This window comes from Neovison vison, chromosome 4 (assembly GCF_020171115.1).
Source record: "Neovison vison isolate M4711 chromosome 4, ASM_NN_V1, whole genome shotgun sequence".
Lineage (NCBI taxonomy): Eukaryota > Metazoa > Chordata > Mammalia > Carnivora > Mustelidae > Neogale > Neogale vison.
In genome coordinates this window covers 187,526,501-187,543,363 of record NC_058094.1, presented here as the reverse complement: position 1 = coordinate 187,543,363, position 16,863 = coordinate 187,526,501, and the positions used below count along the sequence as shown (strand labels likewise).

The 16,863-nt window shown below is 36.7% G+C and overlaps 1 protein-coding gene across 3 annotated transcripts in view; it reads right to left on the bottom strand.

Annotated features, from left to right (window-relative positions):
• The window catches only part of BBS9 (Bardet-Biedl syndrome 9), a 461,843-nt gene that overhangs the window by 422,580 nt on the left and 22,400 nt on the right, over nucleotides 1-16,863 (bottom strand). For 2 of the 3 annotated variants that reach the window (XR_006384294.1, XM_044246344.1), the window contains exons 4-5: nucleotides 15,879-15,943; nucleotides 9,665-9,778 (exon numbers count right to left, since the gene is read on the bottom strand). Coding sequence is in view for 1 of the 3 variants with exons in the window: in XM_044246344.1 (XP_044102279.1) it covers nucleotides 9,665-9,778; nucleotides 15,879-15,943 (179 nt within the window). In the remaining 2 variants the exon portion in view is untranslated. Of the gene's footprint in view, nucleotides 1-3,144; nucleotides 3,491-9,664; nucleotides 9,779-15,878; nucleotides 15,944-16,863 lie in introns of those variants that run through there. The other variant, XM_044246345.1, reaches the window with a different exon arrangement.

Genomic DNA, 16,863 nt, shown 5'->3' with positions numbered 1-16,863 from the left:
TTACATGCATGCATCCCATATTATGTAGCACCAGACTTCACACAACAAACACTTTTTCAATGACTGTGCCATTTTAATGGCAAGATACCTAAATTCCAGAAATAATAAATTACTCTGGGTTAACTCAGGGTGGAATATTCTAGGCTATAGTCTGTTTATATTTATTTATATCATAAACACTGGTATATTATCAGTGGCTATCTTTGGAAGATGGTGCTAAATAATTTGTTTCCTCTTTTCTACACATCAATACATTTAACATATTCCTTTGTGAACATGATTACTTTTATAACAAAAGCATACACATTTTGGTGTGGAGAGTACTGAAAGAGGAAAAGATGAAGTAAAATCATGCCCTACATCACGCCAAGTTTCAATTTATCAATAAAAAATTGGGAACATGCCACCAAATTTAACATAGTCTAAACACAGATTAAAACATGTCAAATGGCCTTGCAAAGCATTTGATTAAACTGAATTACAACAAATCTCTAAATATGAACAAACATTTGGAGCAATTATCACCCCTCCCCCAGTATAGCCAGAATGAGACTGCATGCAGCCCAGAGCACAGCACACTCTTCAACTGCTTATCCCCAGCCTCCTCCAATCCACATAAACACCTCACAACACACTCAAAACACCACTGCTTGCCTTTCCTGGCATTGTAAAGCAGCACCCCAGGAAGTTTCTAGGAGAGAAAGAGAAGTCAAAAGCAAGATGGACATTTACAGTGTTTTGGCCACCCAGCATCTACTTCACCCTCTTCTGTAAATGTCATATACATGGGTTAAACTTGGCCCCAAGTTATTTAGTTCCTCACAGCAAGCTGACCACGAATGTGAACTCAAAGCCCACCGATGCCAAACTTAAATTTTTACACTTTCATTTGCTTTAATTAGCATATTTTTAGCCATTTATAGTATGCCTATTTTGCATATTCTGCAAAAATGCACCCAATATCTACTAGTCATAGATGAGATAAATCCTAGCGCTACAGAAGTCACTGTTGCCCTCCAAAGCTTCCGGACCAGGACTCACCATCTTGCATCTGAGCAATATCACCTACACATATATCCCCCACTCCGATTACCCTCTCCCCAGGAGTTAGTTTCCTTGCCCATTTCCCCTTCTAGGTGGTGGTCCCCTGGGGTCTCTGGAAAATCACCTACACATATATCCCCCACTCCGATTACCCTCTCCCCAGGAGTTAGTTTCCTTGCCCATTTCCCCTTCTAGGTGGTGGTCCCCATGGGGTCTCTGGAAAATCTCCTGCAGTAAGGGACTTCCCCTTGGTGAAATCCTGTCAAACCACCACCCAAATAAATCTCAATTGGGAATACTGACATCTCATAGTCATGACTTTTTCTTTGATCAACTCCAAAATCCTCAAACTCACCACAGTTCATTATTTGCCTACATTCCCCCAAAGATCCACCCCTCTCCACTCTTAGTCTTAGTAGTTAATAGGAAAACTGGCCCTAACTCTCCCACACTTTACTCAGACTCCAGCTTAACTGCATTCCTTCAGTGACAGTGACTGGAATCTAAGATAATTTAGCGTTGCAGCAGCCATCTTTTTTTTTATTTATTTAATTTATTTATTTCAGAGAGTATAAACAAGAAAGAACAGCATGCAGAGGGAGAAGCAGGCTCCCCACTGAGCAGGGAGCCCCATGCAGGACTCCATCCCAAGACCCTGAGATCACAACCCAAGCCGAAAGCAGATGCTTAACCATCTGAGCCACCCAGGAGCCCCAACTGTAGCCATCTTGAAACTAAGAGGAAATAGCCTGTCCAAGGAAATAGAAGCGAAAGATGAAAAGAGAGAAACCAAATCTGATCACACTAGAGGCCCAAATGGTGATAGTGAGTAAATGCCTTATTCTTGCATGAGCCTACTCTCAACTGCAGTCAAAAGATTTCTCAGTTTTGTCACCTGGCTGGCTCAGTCAGTACATCTGTAACTCCTGATCTCAGGGTTGTGACTCTGAGCTCCACTTTGGATATAGAGATTACTTAAAAATGAAATCTTTAAAGGGTGCCTGGGTGCATCAGTTGGTTAAATGTCTGACTCTTGATTTTGGCTCAGATCATGGTCTCAGGGTCATGAAATCAAGTCCTATGTTGGGCTCCATGCTCAGCATGAATCTGCTTGCAATTCTCTCCTTCTCCCTCCGCCCCTCTCTCTATTCACAAGCACACTCACCTGTTCTCTCTCTTTCTCGAAAATAAATAAGTAAATAAAATCTTTTAAAAAAAAAATCCTCGGTTCCACTAAAGGCAGAGTTAGAAAGAGAAAAGAAGTACACCCACTAGAAAAGCAAAATTGTAACACATATAGAAACTGAGAGGTATTGGTTTTCTTTGGTAATGTTTCTTTCTATCTTGAATAGTCTGTTACCTGTTAAGCTCAAAATATAAATATCCCCATGAAAAACAAAAACTAATAATCAAGAAAATTAATTTTAAAAATTAGAGCAGACTACAGCTAATAATATTGTATTGTACACTTTAAAATCTGTTAAGAGATACAAATATCAAATCATTGTATTATACACATAAAACTAACATATGTCAGTTTCATGTCAACTGTATCTCAATTTAAAAATCTGTTAACAGGGTAGATGTCGTGTTAATTGTTCTTACCATAGCAAAATTATAGATAGATACATACATACATACATACACACATATGTAGATACATAAATAAAAGAAAGAAAGAAAGAGAAAATTGAAGAAAAGAAAGGAAAAGAAAAGGAAGAAAGAAAGAATTAGAGTAAAAAAAAAAACAAGAAATATCAGAGAAGGCTAGAGATTGAAAAAAGAATCAGGTGGTACTGATTATTTCTACTGTAAAGTATTAAAGAAACTTTTCCCCATAAACCACAAATTCATTGTGAAAAGAAGGCAATAATTCAACAGGACTATAAAGCACAAATTATGTGGTAAGAAATAAAATTTTAAGGAACTGGCCCATCATAATCCAAAGAGCATACTTGCTCAAATAAAAATGTATCCAAGTTAATTTTTTCAGCAAAATACTATGGAAGATATTTTGTTCATCAGACCAAAATTTCATCCTACCTCCTCAAAGACTTCTCCCACCTTATAAACCCTTTCCCCCTCCAGCTATGGCCTTACCTTACTATTACTCTTCACAGTCAAACCTCTTCATAGAATAGCTTTCCTTTGTGATTTCCATTTCTTCCCCATGAATTCCTCATTCTGGGGCAACTGGACCAGTGCTCCTATTCTTCTGTTAAAATTTCTCTCCCTAAGATCACCAGTGACCTCCAAATGGCTAACTCCAGTATTTTCTTTTTTATTACTCCAGATGTTTAACCTCTGACTCTCTGGACTCTTTTCATACCTCTTAAAACCCTCTTCCATGACATGCTCTATCTCTCCACTTATCTTTCAATCTCTTGTGTTCCTTCATCTCCTAACCTTACCCTTCAATTTGTCATTCTCAACAAATACAGTCATAGTACTCTATCTGTCTCTAGAGTATGATGAGATCAGCAGGTAGCAGAAGAAAATTTTGCCTTACTAAAGACTTTAAACTATAGGTAAGAAAGCCCACTTAGTAGCCTGAAAAATGCCAAAGTTTTTTAAAGCAAAATAATTTTTCTTAAGTGCTGCAAATTCTGAAAAACCATCTCAAGAGGAACAAACCATCCCAGGGAGAATTTAAACAGCTCAGTCGATGGGCAATGAAAGCTTTAGACTGAAGACTATAAAGTTGTTCATTTAGAGGAAACTGGGGATAAAAATGAAGAGCTGAAATAAAATAGGTAATAGTACATTCCCCCACCTTTATGTACTATCCTCCTCATACACATACTCACACACACACACACACACACACACACACATTTATCACATTTATTCAGCCTGAGAAAGCTACTCCCTCCTCAAGTCTCCAGTATAACTTTGTACATATCTATCTCTATTACAATTTACCTGATTATATCATAATTCTTAGGCTTTATTGCTCCCTAGGTTGTAAGATTCCTGACAACATAAACTATCTTTTATTCATCTTTCTACTCCTAAAAACTAGTACAGTGCCTGGGTACTCAGAAGACTCTCAGTAAATGTACACTGGTTGGATGGATGGATAGATGGATAGAGATGATGCAAGGGAGGACTAACACCAGACTTCTTCTAGTCCCTGAAAGTTCCCATACATCTCCAACAAATCAACTACTTCTTCCCAATGTCCCTTTTGCACACTTGAAAGAGCCATATACGTTATAAGGTTTGTCAGCTTGCCCCAGCCTTACAGGACAAATTTGTGATAACCAAGGATGTGACTAAGGGTCTCTAAGTCATATTATGAATAAATGAAGGCTAAGCTCAACTGTCTTGATGGTAGTAACATATATTACATATACTAGATAAAGTACCTTATTTTACCAAGCTAAGTATTTGCAGTTGTTGACCTTAAAACAATAGCATTCTTTCTTCGCTGTACCACTGGCTTTCTGTCAGTCCACATTAATGCTGTCATTTTTTTTTTTAAAGAAAAGGATATCATACATCCTGCTTTTTTTTAAAAAAAAAAGATTGTATTTATTTATTTATTTATTTGTCAGAGAGAGAGAGAGAGAGAGCACACAGGTAGGCAGAGTGGCAGGCAGAGGCAGAGAGAGAAGCATGCTCCCTGCCAAGCAAGGATCCTGGGATCATGACCTGAGCAGAAGGCAGCGGCTTAACCAACTGAGCCACCCAGGCGTCCCTAATGCTGCCCTTTTCAAAATACAATTCTGAATTGACAGATTTATCTTAACTAGGTAAAGTGCCATATCAACAACAACTATAGTAGTGACCCAATAAAATAAAAGCAAAGGAAAATCTGGTAGAGATATCATTTGTCCCTTTTTTCAAAAACAAGTAGAGTTCCAATTGCCAAATAAATTCCACTAATTTTGATAATATATTTGTAAATCAATTCAAATCTACCTTTTCAAAACTGATTTAGTATCTTTCCAAACTATAATTTGATTGTCCATGGTAATGCCACTCACTAAATTTTGCAAGCATTAATTTGTCAATAGTATAAAAGACAAAGATAAATGACCATTTTTATAAAACCCGAGTCACAAGTTCTTCAAAAAAAAAGCAGTTTAGATTTATATTAGAGAAACTACAAACATTTTTAACTCCAAACACATCTCCTCCCACACTCCTTTTGTTTAAAAGCCCAATACAGCCATTAATATCAGTCATTTCTCCCTAAGAAGTATAATATGGGAAGAATTTTAACTTAAATTCTGAAATGGTAGGTAGTACTCTGAATAACGGAAGGTATTAAGGAAATATTCTTCCACTAGTTCATAAAACTAGATTTCCTATTTCTTTACCATTTTTTCTCATTAAGAGACATTACATGTAGCTTGACATAAAGCCAATCCTACTGCATCAAAGGAATACAACTTTGAGTTTTTGCAGATGTATAAAAGGTGTTTTTGAAAGACTTTCTTAATGAACATGTAAACAAAAAAAAGGTTTAAAAAACAGTAATCACTCTTTTGCTAATTTCAAATCATATATTACCCTCCCATATATAACCCTCTCTGATTATTGGGGGCCTGAGGGAGGATTTTTCTTAGAAACCAAAGCAAGAACCAAAAAAATCAGTGGAAAAACCAAGTATCTGACCCAGAAGTTACTCAACATGTTGTCCATAATCTACAAAGAATCAGAGTTATGCACTAACTTCAGACAAAACAAGGTACACCCCCTTCTGATAGGAAAGTTTTTTCTGATTTAGGAAGGTTGTTAATTAACTCACAGCCCAGACGAGAAAGCATTTTAGTACAGTTAACACCACTAGATTCTAGAAGCAGAAAGTCTGAATTAGAATCCTTTCTCTACCACTGGCTTAGTATATCTTAGGTTACTCAACCTGTAAAGCACTTAGAGCAGTGCCTAGTACAGAACAGTACTCAGCAGATGGAGGACAGCAACATACCTCTAGATCTCTGAGACATGGCATCATTGAGAAGAGCATTAAAAATCTCAAACTCAGGTCCAATTCTGGACTTACAAAATTAGAACCTGCATTTTTATCAAGATCCCACTATGATTCAAATGCAATTTAAGGTTTGAGAAGCACAGAAAGCATTTTTACGTTATATTCTGAGATGTTACCTATTATAATTAAATTTTCTTAAAACCACTCCAATACTCTTCTGAAACATGAGGAAGTTACACTTATTTTTAGTAAAAGAGAAAGTATTACTTGGGCTCAAAATTCCTCCACTGGTGATTTCTTACCATACTTGATTTAAGGCAGAACGCACTAAAATCCAAGGTTGTGGAGGACTGCCATCTAGTGGTAGCTTATTCTGGTGCACATGCAAAACAAATTCGCTCTGCCTTCCCATTCCTTATAAACACGTTTGTTTAAAATGGGGCCAGGTTTTCTTCTTGCTTAATTCCTTTCTTGAGGACTACTGACATGATTATACAACTAAATAATTCCACAAGAATGTATGCTAAATAAGAGGAATATAGAAGACAACAAATTATAAGTCTCCTTTTTTAAACTCAGATCAAGTCTAGGGAAGTCTTCAAATTAAAAGACTGATTAGCTCACTCCTGGAAAAGTGCACATTAGGCACACACAGTGACTTCAGGCTTAGAAAATGGACTTGTATAGAAATGTGCATATCTTGGACTGACTTTTACTTTCTTCTTAAGTTATGTACTTCTTACAATTTATTTATATAGTATATGGCAGGAGAAATTATCAGGTTGAGAAAAAAAATTATATAACCTTCTGACTCAATATTCATTCCACATTCTATCCTAGGGAAATAATCAGAAATGTGGACAAAGAGTTATGTACAAAGATGTATATTTCAGCAAACAAAGCAATCTTAATAGCTTCATAATAACCTACTGAATCTATGCATCAAAACTTAGTCATTCTGTTTTATAACTCATTTAGATCAGTTCTCATTTTTTTTCTATTACAATAGGTATATATGAAACGAAGGGAGGGAGGACAGAAAGAGGAAGAAGATAACTATCTGGCAACTTAATAGGATTTTTCTATATTTTGGCTCATTTCCTAATACACACTGCCATAAGTCACATATAAGCATCCAAGAATATTTTTATGGTTTTCTATAGCCAACCTGCTTTCTAAGAGTGCTATGTCATTTTACATGGCCCAAGCAATGTAGGATACGCCATCACCTCTCTAGCATCAGATTTTATCCCATGGCCAATTTTTTTAACAGTTGTACTAAGATACTATATATCACCTCTTTGAAGTATACAGCTCAAATATTTACTGTATTTACAGTGTGCAACCATCACCATAATCTAATTTTAGAACATTTTCATCCTCTGAAAAAGAAATCATGTATTGGGACGCCTGGGTGGCTCAGTTGGTTAAGCCGCTGCCTTCTGCTCAGGTCATGATCCCAGCATCCTGGGATCGAGTCCCACATCGGGCTCCTTGCTTGGCAGGGAGCCTGCTTCTCCCTCTGCCTGCCACTCTGTCTGCCTGTGCTTGCTCTCACTTCACTCTCTATGACAAATAAATAAAATTTTAAAAAATCTTTAAAAAAAAAAAAAAGAAATCATGTACTTATTAGTAGTAACTCCCCTATTAACCCTGGGACTCCTCCAATATGGCTGGTTATTACTAATTCACCAACCTTATTATTTTTCATATTTTTTGTAGATACCAAATGATATTATGTGTTTCAAACCCATTAAATGGAATAATCACTTCTGCTACTCAGACATTTCTGTTTCAAATTGTGAAATATTCTGTTTAACCATAGGAAAGTAAAGCATATCAGAATGGCCTCTTGTTTTTTCAAAAGATACTTTTTACATGTAAGGCATAATTTAAGAAATAAGAGAAGGTATCATATAAGTACAAAGTCATCTTTTCAAAACAACTAGCAACTATCATTATTTTGTAAATCCATTATTAAATCACCAAAAATACCAAACAAAAACAAGGAATCCCTTTCTAGGTATTTAAAACTTTATTTTAATTGGGTTAACTTGATCTGATTTAAAAAAAAAAAAAAGAGCAATCAATATAACATTTGATAGGTGGTCTAAAGAATTGACTTGATTCTACCCAAAAAAATAAAACTTACTTTCATTTAGCCAAAGCATTTTTTTCCTTATTCATAATTTTTTTGGACTCCAGATGCACAGAATTTAGCAATTTGTCTTTTGAAGATTTAATAGAGTAAAAAGAATTAAAACAGTTTATTAAACAGCAGAGACCTAGGTCCCCTGATCATGTCAGACTTTTTTTTTTTTTTTTTAAGAATACTGAAACTCGGTTCTGAAAGCTAAGGTTAAAAAGGGATACTTCACTGATAAAAGTTAGCCTCTCATCAAATTTTAGCTCTTTCTCCTCTCTTCATCGAACTCTGGACATCTCCCATATTCCATAAATAATCCAAATGTTCCCATTACTCAAGTTAAACAATTCTGCAATCCAGCCAAGTGTTCTGTTTCCTATCACTTTATGCAAAACATTTATTTGTACATCACCACCTAAAATATTCCTGTTAACTGATACACTCAAATTCATTCTTCCTCACCTTTATCTCTATATGAAAAAACTGAGTTGACACAAATGACTTCCAAAATAAAGTCATTTTTTTATGCCACTAAAGAAAAATCTGACATAGGTAGCCTACATTTTAATGCAATGATTAAACAATAAACCAAAAAAATATGAGCCCAGAAAGATGCAAAATATTATGAAATCCCTAGTTCATGTTCCACAGGTCACACACACACACACACACACACACACACACAAAGGTAAGTGTCACTACCCGGCTTTCTATCCTCACTCCAGCACCAGTGGCTCCTCTATCACCCTATCACGGGGAAGTGAGAGGAGGTTAAGCGGTACCTAAAAACTCTTCCAAGCCAACAGCAACAGTGTACCCAAGCAAGCATAAGCCCTGGTAACACAGGAAGCTCTGAGATTAGGGTGGGCAGGCTGCACGTAGCCCCAAGCTACTTAGAAAAAGATACCCCCAAGGTGAAAGGAACCCCGCCTCACTGAGCCAATACTTGATAAATGTAATGGGTTTGAGAAATATAAAAAAGGCCCCCTTGCTCTGGGGAGGTTTACTGCAGGCCAGAGCACATGGCTTGATAAGCAGGATGAGGTCTGCATTTCACTCTGTGTTTGCCCCCAGTCTAAGCGCCCTAGAGCAGAAACAACATACAAAAACCTAGCAGTGGCCCTGGAGGTGGGCGAGGTAGGAGAGGGTTCTGCAGCTTTGCCCTGCCTATCACAGGCAGGACAGGGACGCCCTATCAAAGAGATCAACCCCTTCTTCCACTGAGAGAGGCAGTCACACGGTTCCCAAAAAAAGCTCAATTTCAGTCAACTCATGTACAAAGACAAAATTTAAAGGAAGACACTTTTAGAAATATCTCTATAGACCATATAAAAGTGCTGGTTGTAGGAAAATCAAACACATTTGATGTTTAAAGTTTTCTCTTTACATATTTTGCTTGACCACTTGAATATAAAGGTCTCAATAAAATATTTAACTCCCTCTGAGATTCATACCCCATGATCCTCCATTTTTATATAGCCAAATATCCTAAATCTGCTACTTGCAATAGCACCCTCATGATTAATACCAATTACCTTTTACACCACCAAAGGATCCGTAAGTCATATTGCAGGCTGTTCTCTGCAGATTATGTTCATACATCAATTTGATCTGATACTGGTTTCCATGTTCCACATTACCCAAGGTTCCTAAAGAGATAAAAATTACAGAATCGCTTTGTATTTGTTTACATTTAAAAATACTCATTTCTTCTCATCCTCTACACCAATTCTAAGTAATTTAATTTCAGTGAAATTTAAAATGACAAAGCACTAAAACAATGTGTATTATGAATAATTGGCATACTGATGACACAGAATGCCAGCACAGTTAGGACAATTTAAGTCGTGGCTAGATTATACCATTAGATGAAATACCACCCTGGGTGACATTTCTTATCTATTTCCATTAGGTCTGAGTAAAGTGTATTATTTAAATAAAAACAAAAACACGCAATTTCAGTTCTGAAATAAATAAGGTTAAGTTCCTTACACTTAAACAATAATAGAGCAAGGACACGACTCAAAGTGTCTTAGAAAAAATTCCCCACTTTGAAGCAGTTCAATTTCCTGTCCCACCTCTCAAAATACTCAAGCCCCTAATACACTATAACTTAATTTAATGGAGAGATATTCCAAAGTTTCCTTTAGCAAGCATATAGGACAATATGTTTTATATGAAGTCCGCAAAGAATCTTCTTCAAAACAAAGATACTTTCTCTGCATTTAATAGATCATATGTACTACAATTGCTTTCTATTTCTGAGATCACAACTCAAGCTGAAGGCAGATACTCAAGCAACCGAGCCAGCCAAGTGCCCCAAAAAAGATTCCTTATACTTATTTTACTCTCTGGTTGTTTTCTAGAGTACTTATAAATGAAGCTATGTCCCAGTAACCAGGCAAGAGCATTATAGTTAAAAGAGGTGATGGGAAGAAAAAGGATTCAGAAATCAACTTTTTCCATTAAGGAACATCTTTGTCTTTCATTCAAAAATACAAAATTTAAAGAAAAACTTAAAATACAAAATATAAAGCAAATGAAATAGTCCCCAAACTGGATAATATTAATTAGATCATTAAAACAATCTAAACATATATGTCTGTCTGTATGTATGTGTATACATATTTACACATGAGCATTTGTTTTTTGTCCAAAAGGTTTTACCAATGTAACACTGAGGTTGTAAGAACCAAAATATTTCTATTTCCATTTTAGAAGTGAGGCAAGTACCCTAAGTTTAAAAAAATTTAAGGGACACCTGGATGGCTCAGTCTTTAAGGATCTGCCTTCGACTCAGGTCATGATCCCAGGATTCTGGGATCAAATCCTGCATCAGGCTCCTTGCTCAGTGGGGAGCCTGCTTCTCCCTCTGCCTGCTATTCCCCTTCTTGTGCTCTCAACCTCCCTGATAGGTAGATAGAAAGATAGATAGATAGATAGATAGATATTTAAGAAATTTCCCCCCCAAATCACACAGCTGGCAAAGGACAGAGTATTCAAACCAGGTCTTCAGAGTTAGCACCATATATCCTGGTGCCTGGCTGTCCATCATTTTACAACTTGGAAAAAACCTGGTAAGACAATGACAATTTCCCTAAACAAACCAGCCAACAAAAAACATCATTTCCACCTCCACCTTTCTTGCCTGGCCTTTTCTTCATTTGGAAGGTGAAGGGTTGAAAGAGAAAACTAACAGGAGGACTTCTTGGAGGAAAATCATTTCTACTCTGATTTATGACCCTGAAGATGGGAACAACAGACTTCACATGCCAATAGAATAAGAAACAAAGAGAAAGACTCAAATTTGCCTGCTAACCCTGATAGATGAAGGCTTTGTGGAATTTAAATGGTAGTAAAAGCAGTAAGGTCCAGGGAAACCGAGGAGTAATCGCAACCACATGGGCCAAAAAAAGAAAAAAAAAAAAAAAGGAAAGAAAAAGAAACACATACACACACACTAAAATAACTCATAGCCTTAAACTTAGGAGAGGTCTAGCCTCCAAGAAACCAGAAAAAGAAGTTCAAAGAAACATTTGGTTTGCCCCTACAGAAATTACCAAATCCGTCCTATACCTAAAACCAAATCAACACCTGAGTTAGGAATGCACTTACACATGTTTGTTAGCTGAAAGGTCAGTGAACAGGGGTTCAGCATTCAATACTTATACAAACTTGGCATGAAATGACACTTGGGATTTGTGTTCTGAAAAAGCTCCAAAGGCATTGGAAATCTTCAGATTTCAGGTAATAGCACTTGAAAACTTAAATAGTGCACCTATGGAGAACAGAAGACAATTCGTCTTCCTTAGACACTACTTTGGTAGTATCTGAAAAGGTAATATCTTAACTATCTTAAGGTAGTATCTGAAAAATCTAAAATTTCTGACCATTTTTTTCTAGACACATCGATGGTACAAGATTAAAACTACTTATACACAAGGGGGCTTGGGGGGATTTTTTTGTTCGTTTGTTTTTTAAGATGTTATTTATTTACTTGACAGAGAGAGAGAGAACAAGCAGTGGGAGCAGCAGGCAGAGGGAGAGGGAGAAACAGACTCTCTGCTAAACAGGTAGCTCAATGCAGGGCCCAATCCCAGACCCTGGGATCATGACCTGAGTTGAAGGCAGAACCTTAAAAGAATGGGCCACCCAACACCCTTACTTATACACAGATTTTGTCCTGGGATATACAGATTGAATATAACAAGTGTATCTTTATAACTACAGTCCATGTATAGCTAGAATTAATATGAATTTTCATCAATCAGAAAGTAAAAAGGATAACAGAACATGCAGGTTGTTAGGCTTATTTAAGCACAATTTGATTTAAACAAAAATATTCTCTAGAAAAATCAAAGATCACCTTAACAACAGTTTTTGGTACAGTTTTAGACAAATGTGGAGAAATCCAATGAAGTAAAAATGAAATAAAAGCCATTATAAAGTAAATTAAAAGGTTCATTGTGTTAAATAACCAAACTAGATTATATAAAAGTATGAAAAATAAAGAACCACATCTTTTTGCCCACTCACAGCAAACATTAAAATTCTATAAATATGTCAAATGCTTAGCAAATGCTGTTGAAGTACACAATTTTTGGAAAAGAATATTTAAGAGTACATAATCAGTATAGTTTATGCTCACACATCTGTAACCACTTACTCAGAAACTGAAGCCCATCAGAAAGGAATCTGAAATGCCATGTGATGTTTTTCCTTTCAGTATCGTAAGTTAGGCTAACTTCATTTTAGCAAGACCCTGCTATTTCTCTATATTAAGCATGCATTTGATAAAATTATCACCCACCAAAAAGAGGTCAGCACAGCAGCCTATGAAGGGCTGTTTGGTGTGTCCAGGAGGTCTCCTCTAGCATGCTTCAAATCGTTTTTAGAAGTACACATCATGGCGGGGGGCTGGGTGGCTAAGTCTTTAAGCGTCTACCTTAAGCTCAGGTCATGATCCCAGGGTCCTGGGATGGAGCCCCACATCTGGGCTCCCTGCTCTGCTGGAAAGTCTGCTTCTCCATCTCTCCATCTTCTCCATCTCCATCTCCCACTCCCCCTGCTTGTGTTCCCTCTCTCGCTCTCTATCACATAAATAAATAAAATCTTAAAAAAAAAAATTCTGAGTAGAAGCACACGGCATAAAAAGAAAACAAATATATTTGGGGAGGGGCCAGCTGGAGGTGAGAATGTCAAGTTCAGCTAGAACTTTCATTTGTTGATACCAGTGGTTTTACTTAAACTAAAAAATGTTTATGCTTGCCCTGCTAAAGTAAAAGCTAGGTAAAAGTTCAGTCTGGGGGACGCCTGGGTGGCTCAGTTGGTTGGACAACTGCCTTCGGCTCAGGTCATGATCCCGGAGTCCTGGGATCGAGTCCCACATCAGGCTCCCAGCTCCACGGGGAGTCTGCTTCTCCCTCTGACCTTCTCCTCGCTCATGCTCTCTCTCACTGTCTCTCTCTCAAATAAATAAATAAAATCTTTAAAAAAAAAAAAAAAGGTTCAGTCTGGAACCACAGAAACATATTCAAGAGAACAAAAATATTAACTTCCCTGCTTCTCCATTTAAGCCAAGCCAGAAAAAATATACAAATTGTCAGCCTCCAAATATTATAAGAGGCTGAAGAAATGAGAGACAGAATAGGGAAGTGAGGTGGGGCATAAGGGAATGTAGTTTGGAGAACTCTTTATCCCCAGAGAATACAAATCTTGCAAATGAATACAAAGAATAAAAGAGCAATAAAATCACCATTCCCATGACAAATAACTGTCATTTTCAACACTAATTTGAAGCAAAATACCAATGTCCCATAAACAAGTTGTGACCAAACATGCCAGTTTCCTTCAGCATGTCTTTTTAATAAACATACACTTTATCACTAGTCTATTGTGCCCTATACTTCAGGGAAACTCTAGAGCTTTCTGTCTTTCTGGGCCATCATTCAAATGGGACCAGGGAAGGCCAAGAGTCTTAACTAATTTCTTGTTTGTAGGATTTTTCCCTCTCCTGCCCTCTTAAAACTTCCAGAAGAGACCAAATCTCCAAGAAGTATTCAGGGGTAACTGCACAAGTGCCCCTCCTCCGTGTCCTGTGTAACCCAGTTAATAGTATCACCTCACAGTTAACAAGCCTCATGATGGAAAAGGGAGGACAACTAGATGCATGCGGTAAAGTAGCCTATATCACATCTTCTCCATTTATTCTGGAACACTAAATATTTGCCCCATCACTAGGAAAAGCAACATCTTTTACCATGAAATCAACGGGAGTGTTTACCAATGACAGAGAGGTACTATAATGGACTTCTGACTTGTAAATGGAAAAGTAGAAAAGAAAATGATAGTGGTAACAGAGAAAAAAAAAGAAGGAAGAATAAAAGTAACACAGATTAATAAAGAACCCCTACCAACTGCCTCAACACTACCCAAAAATTAGTTCATTCGTACAGTCAACATATGCCCACCATATACCATAGGCCAGGTTACCAAGCCTGCCTTAGAAATCTAACAGACCTTCACCGCCAAAAAGAGACTACTTAAGAATATCCAGCTCAGGGGTACCTAGGTGGCTGAGTTGGTTGGGTGCCTGATTCTTGCTCAGCTCAGGTCTTGACTTCAGGGTTGTGAGTTCAAGCCCCGCACTGGGCTCCACACTGGGTATATAAATATACAGATATAAATACAGTACAGACAAATCATTATGCAAACGGAAAGCAAAATACAAAGAGAGCTCAAATCAAGAGAATGAGTATGAAAAATCCAAATACTAGAAGCTAATATTTATAGCAAACTCCAAAGAACATCTCTTGTATAAGGAATAGACCACAAAGAATTAGCTTTATTGTACCCATAAAAAAATTTCCCCAATATTGACATCCATGAAGAGAACTCTCTCAGCTTGAACTAAAATTTATTTACTACAACAAATATTTTTAAGCTAGCTTTTATATTTATTAAGGATCAAAATGCTGAAACCAAACTACAGTTAACTGCCATACTGGTATCTACAGAACAGTGTCAGAAAATGAAACCTGATTAGACCTTAAACAAGTGCCTTAAGGCAGGCTGGGTAGAAACAACTGAAAGCCAAGAAATTTGAATTATAAAAAGAAAACACCTAAGATTCATCAAAGAAAAAGTACTTTAAACCACCATGACTCTCAGCATCTAATGATTTTTGTTGTTGCTTTTAAACATTTCTTAAAACTCAAGCATCCTGGATAAAAGTCACCGCATAAGGAATATAGTCAGTGGTATTATAATAGCATTGTATGGTAACATATGATAGCCACACTTATGGTGAGCACAGCATAACATATAAGAGCAGTGGAATCACTATGCTGTATACCTGAAACTAATGTAACATTGTGTGTCAGCTATACTTTAATAAAAAATAAATAAAAATTTTCTTAAACACTCAAGTGTCCTAAGTATGCAGAATTGGCCTCTATTTGTCACAGACAATCCTGGACACAATTCCTGGAAAGAGATCTCAAGGAATCCTCTACTAGAAATTTAAATATGCATATAAATAGCAAACCAGAAAAAATATAATAGCCTAAGTACCTGAAAAAACAAAATGAACAAGGTAAAATGTTAACCAAAATAAGAAAATCTTCAACCAAATGTTTTGTGTTCTCTAACAAGTGAACATAAAAGAGTATCTATTCTTATATAATATTAAGAGGTTTTTATATTAAAGTGTTTTTAATACAAATTTTACATTTAAAAAATGTTTCTTACCTGAGACAGAATAGACACAAAGTTTTCTAGAATGCAACACAGCCAAATGAAGCATTTCAGTACCTCTGAAAAATAGGAAAAGTTTTAAAGTTTTAAATATCAATTTCAGATGTTACCAAAAAAATTATAAAATAATTTTTAAAAGAGATTATAACAACAACCTACCAACAGTAAACTAAAAATTTACTAGATAACATTTCAAACTGAAAAATAAATGGAACAACAAACACCCACTTTGACAATTCCAGAGGCTCAAGGACTCTGCGTCAAGGAACTGCCTCTAATTGAAGTCACTGTAGCCTCTCAGGAAGTCATATCAGAGGCCCTTTCATGAGTGCTCTCCCATAATAACAGAGATCCAAGTTCTGGTCTTGTCTTTCTGGGTAATCAACCTCTGACCTTGGTCAAGTAACTTAATCTTTCTGAGCCTGTTTCCCCTTTTGGAAAATAAGAGGTTTCAATTAAATGAAATAAAATCATGTGACAGCACCTTGTAAAGTATAAAGCACCAAAGAATGCTAATCATTATTAGTAAATGGCATATGTCACTTCCAGCTCAGAAATTTTATTAAAGGCACTGAAAATATTTCAGTTTGGACTAAACTGACACGGGCACCAATACACTTCCCAGCCCCTATCAAGTGGTTTCCAAGACATAATACAATCTAGAAATCGTTAAGTTCAGTCTTCAAGCATCAGGTCAGTGGACAAAAAGGTGAAAAGGATATAAACGGCAGTGCTCGGCTGCAGAGTAGGGCCAGATAGAGAAAGCAGCTACTAATCAGCTCTGGGCATGTGGCCAAATCTCTACATTTTTTTCAAGAAAAAACCAGAAAGCAGGGATTTTATGTGAAATCTCCTGGATCTCAAATATTGGCAACTCTTTTAAATCTAAAACACATCTGCAAGCAGTCCTCCAGCATACAACCTCTGATATAGATTCTGTTCTAAACTACAAAGACTATAATTGAAATCTGAAGACCTG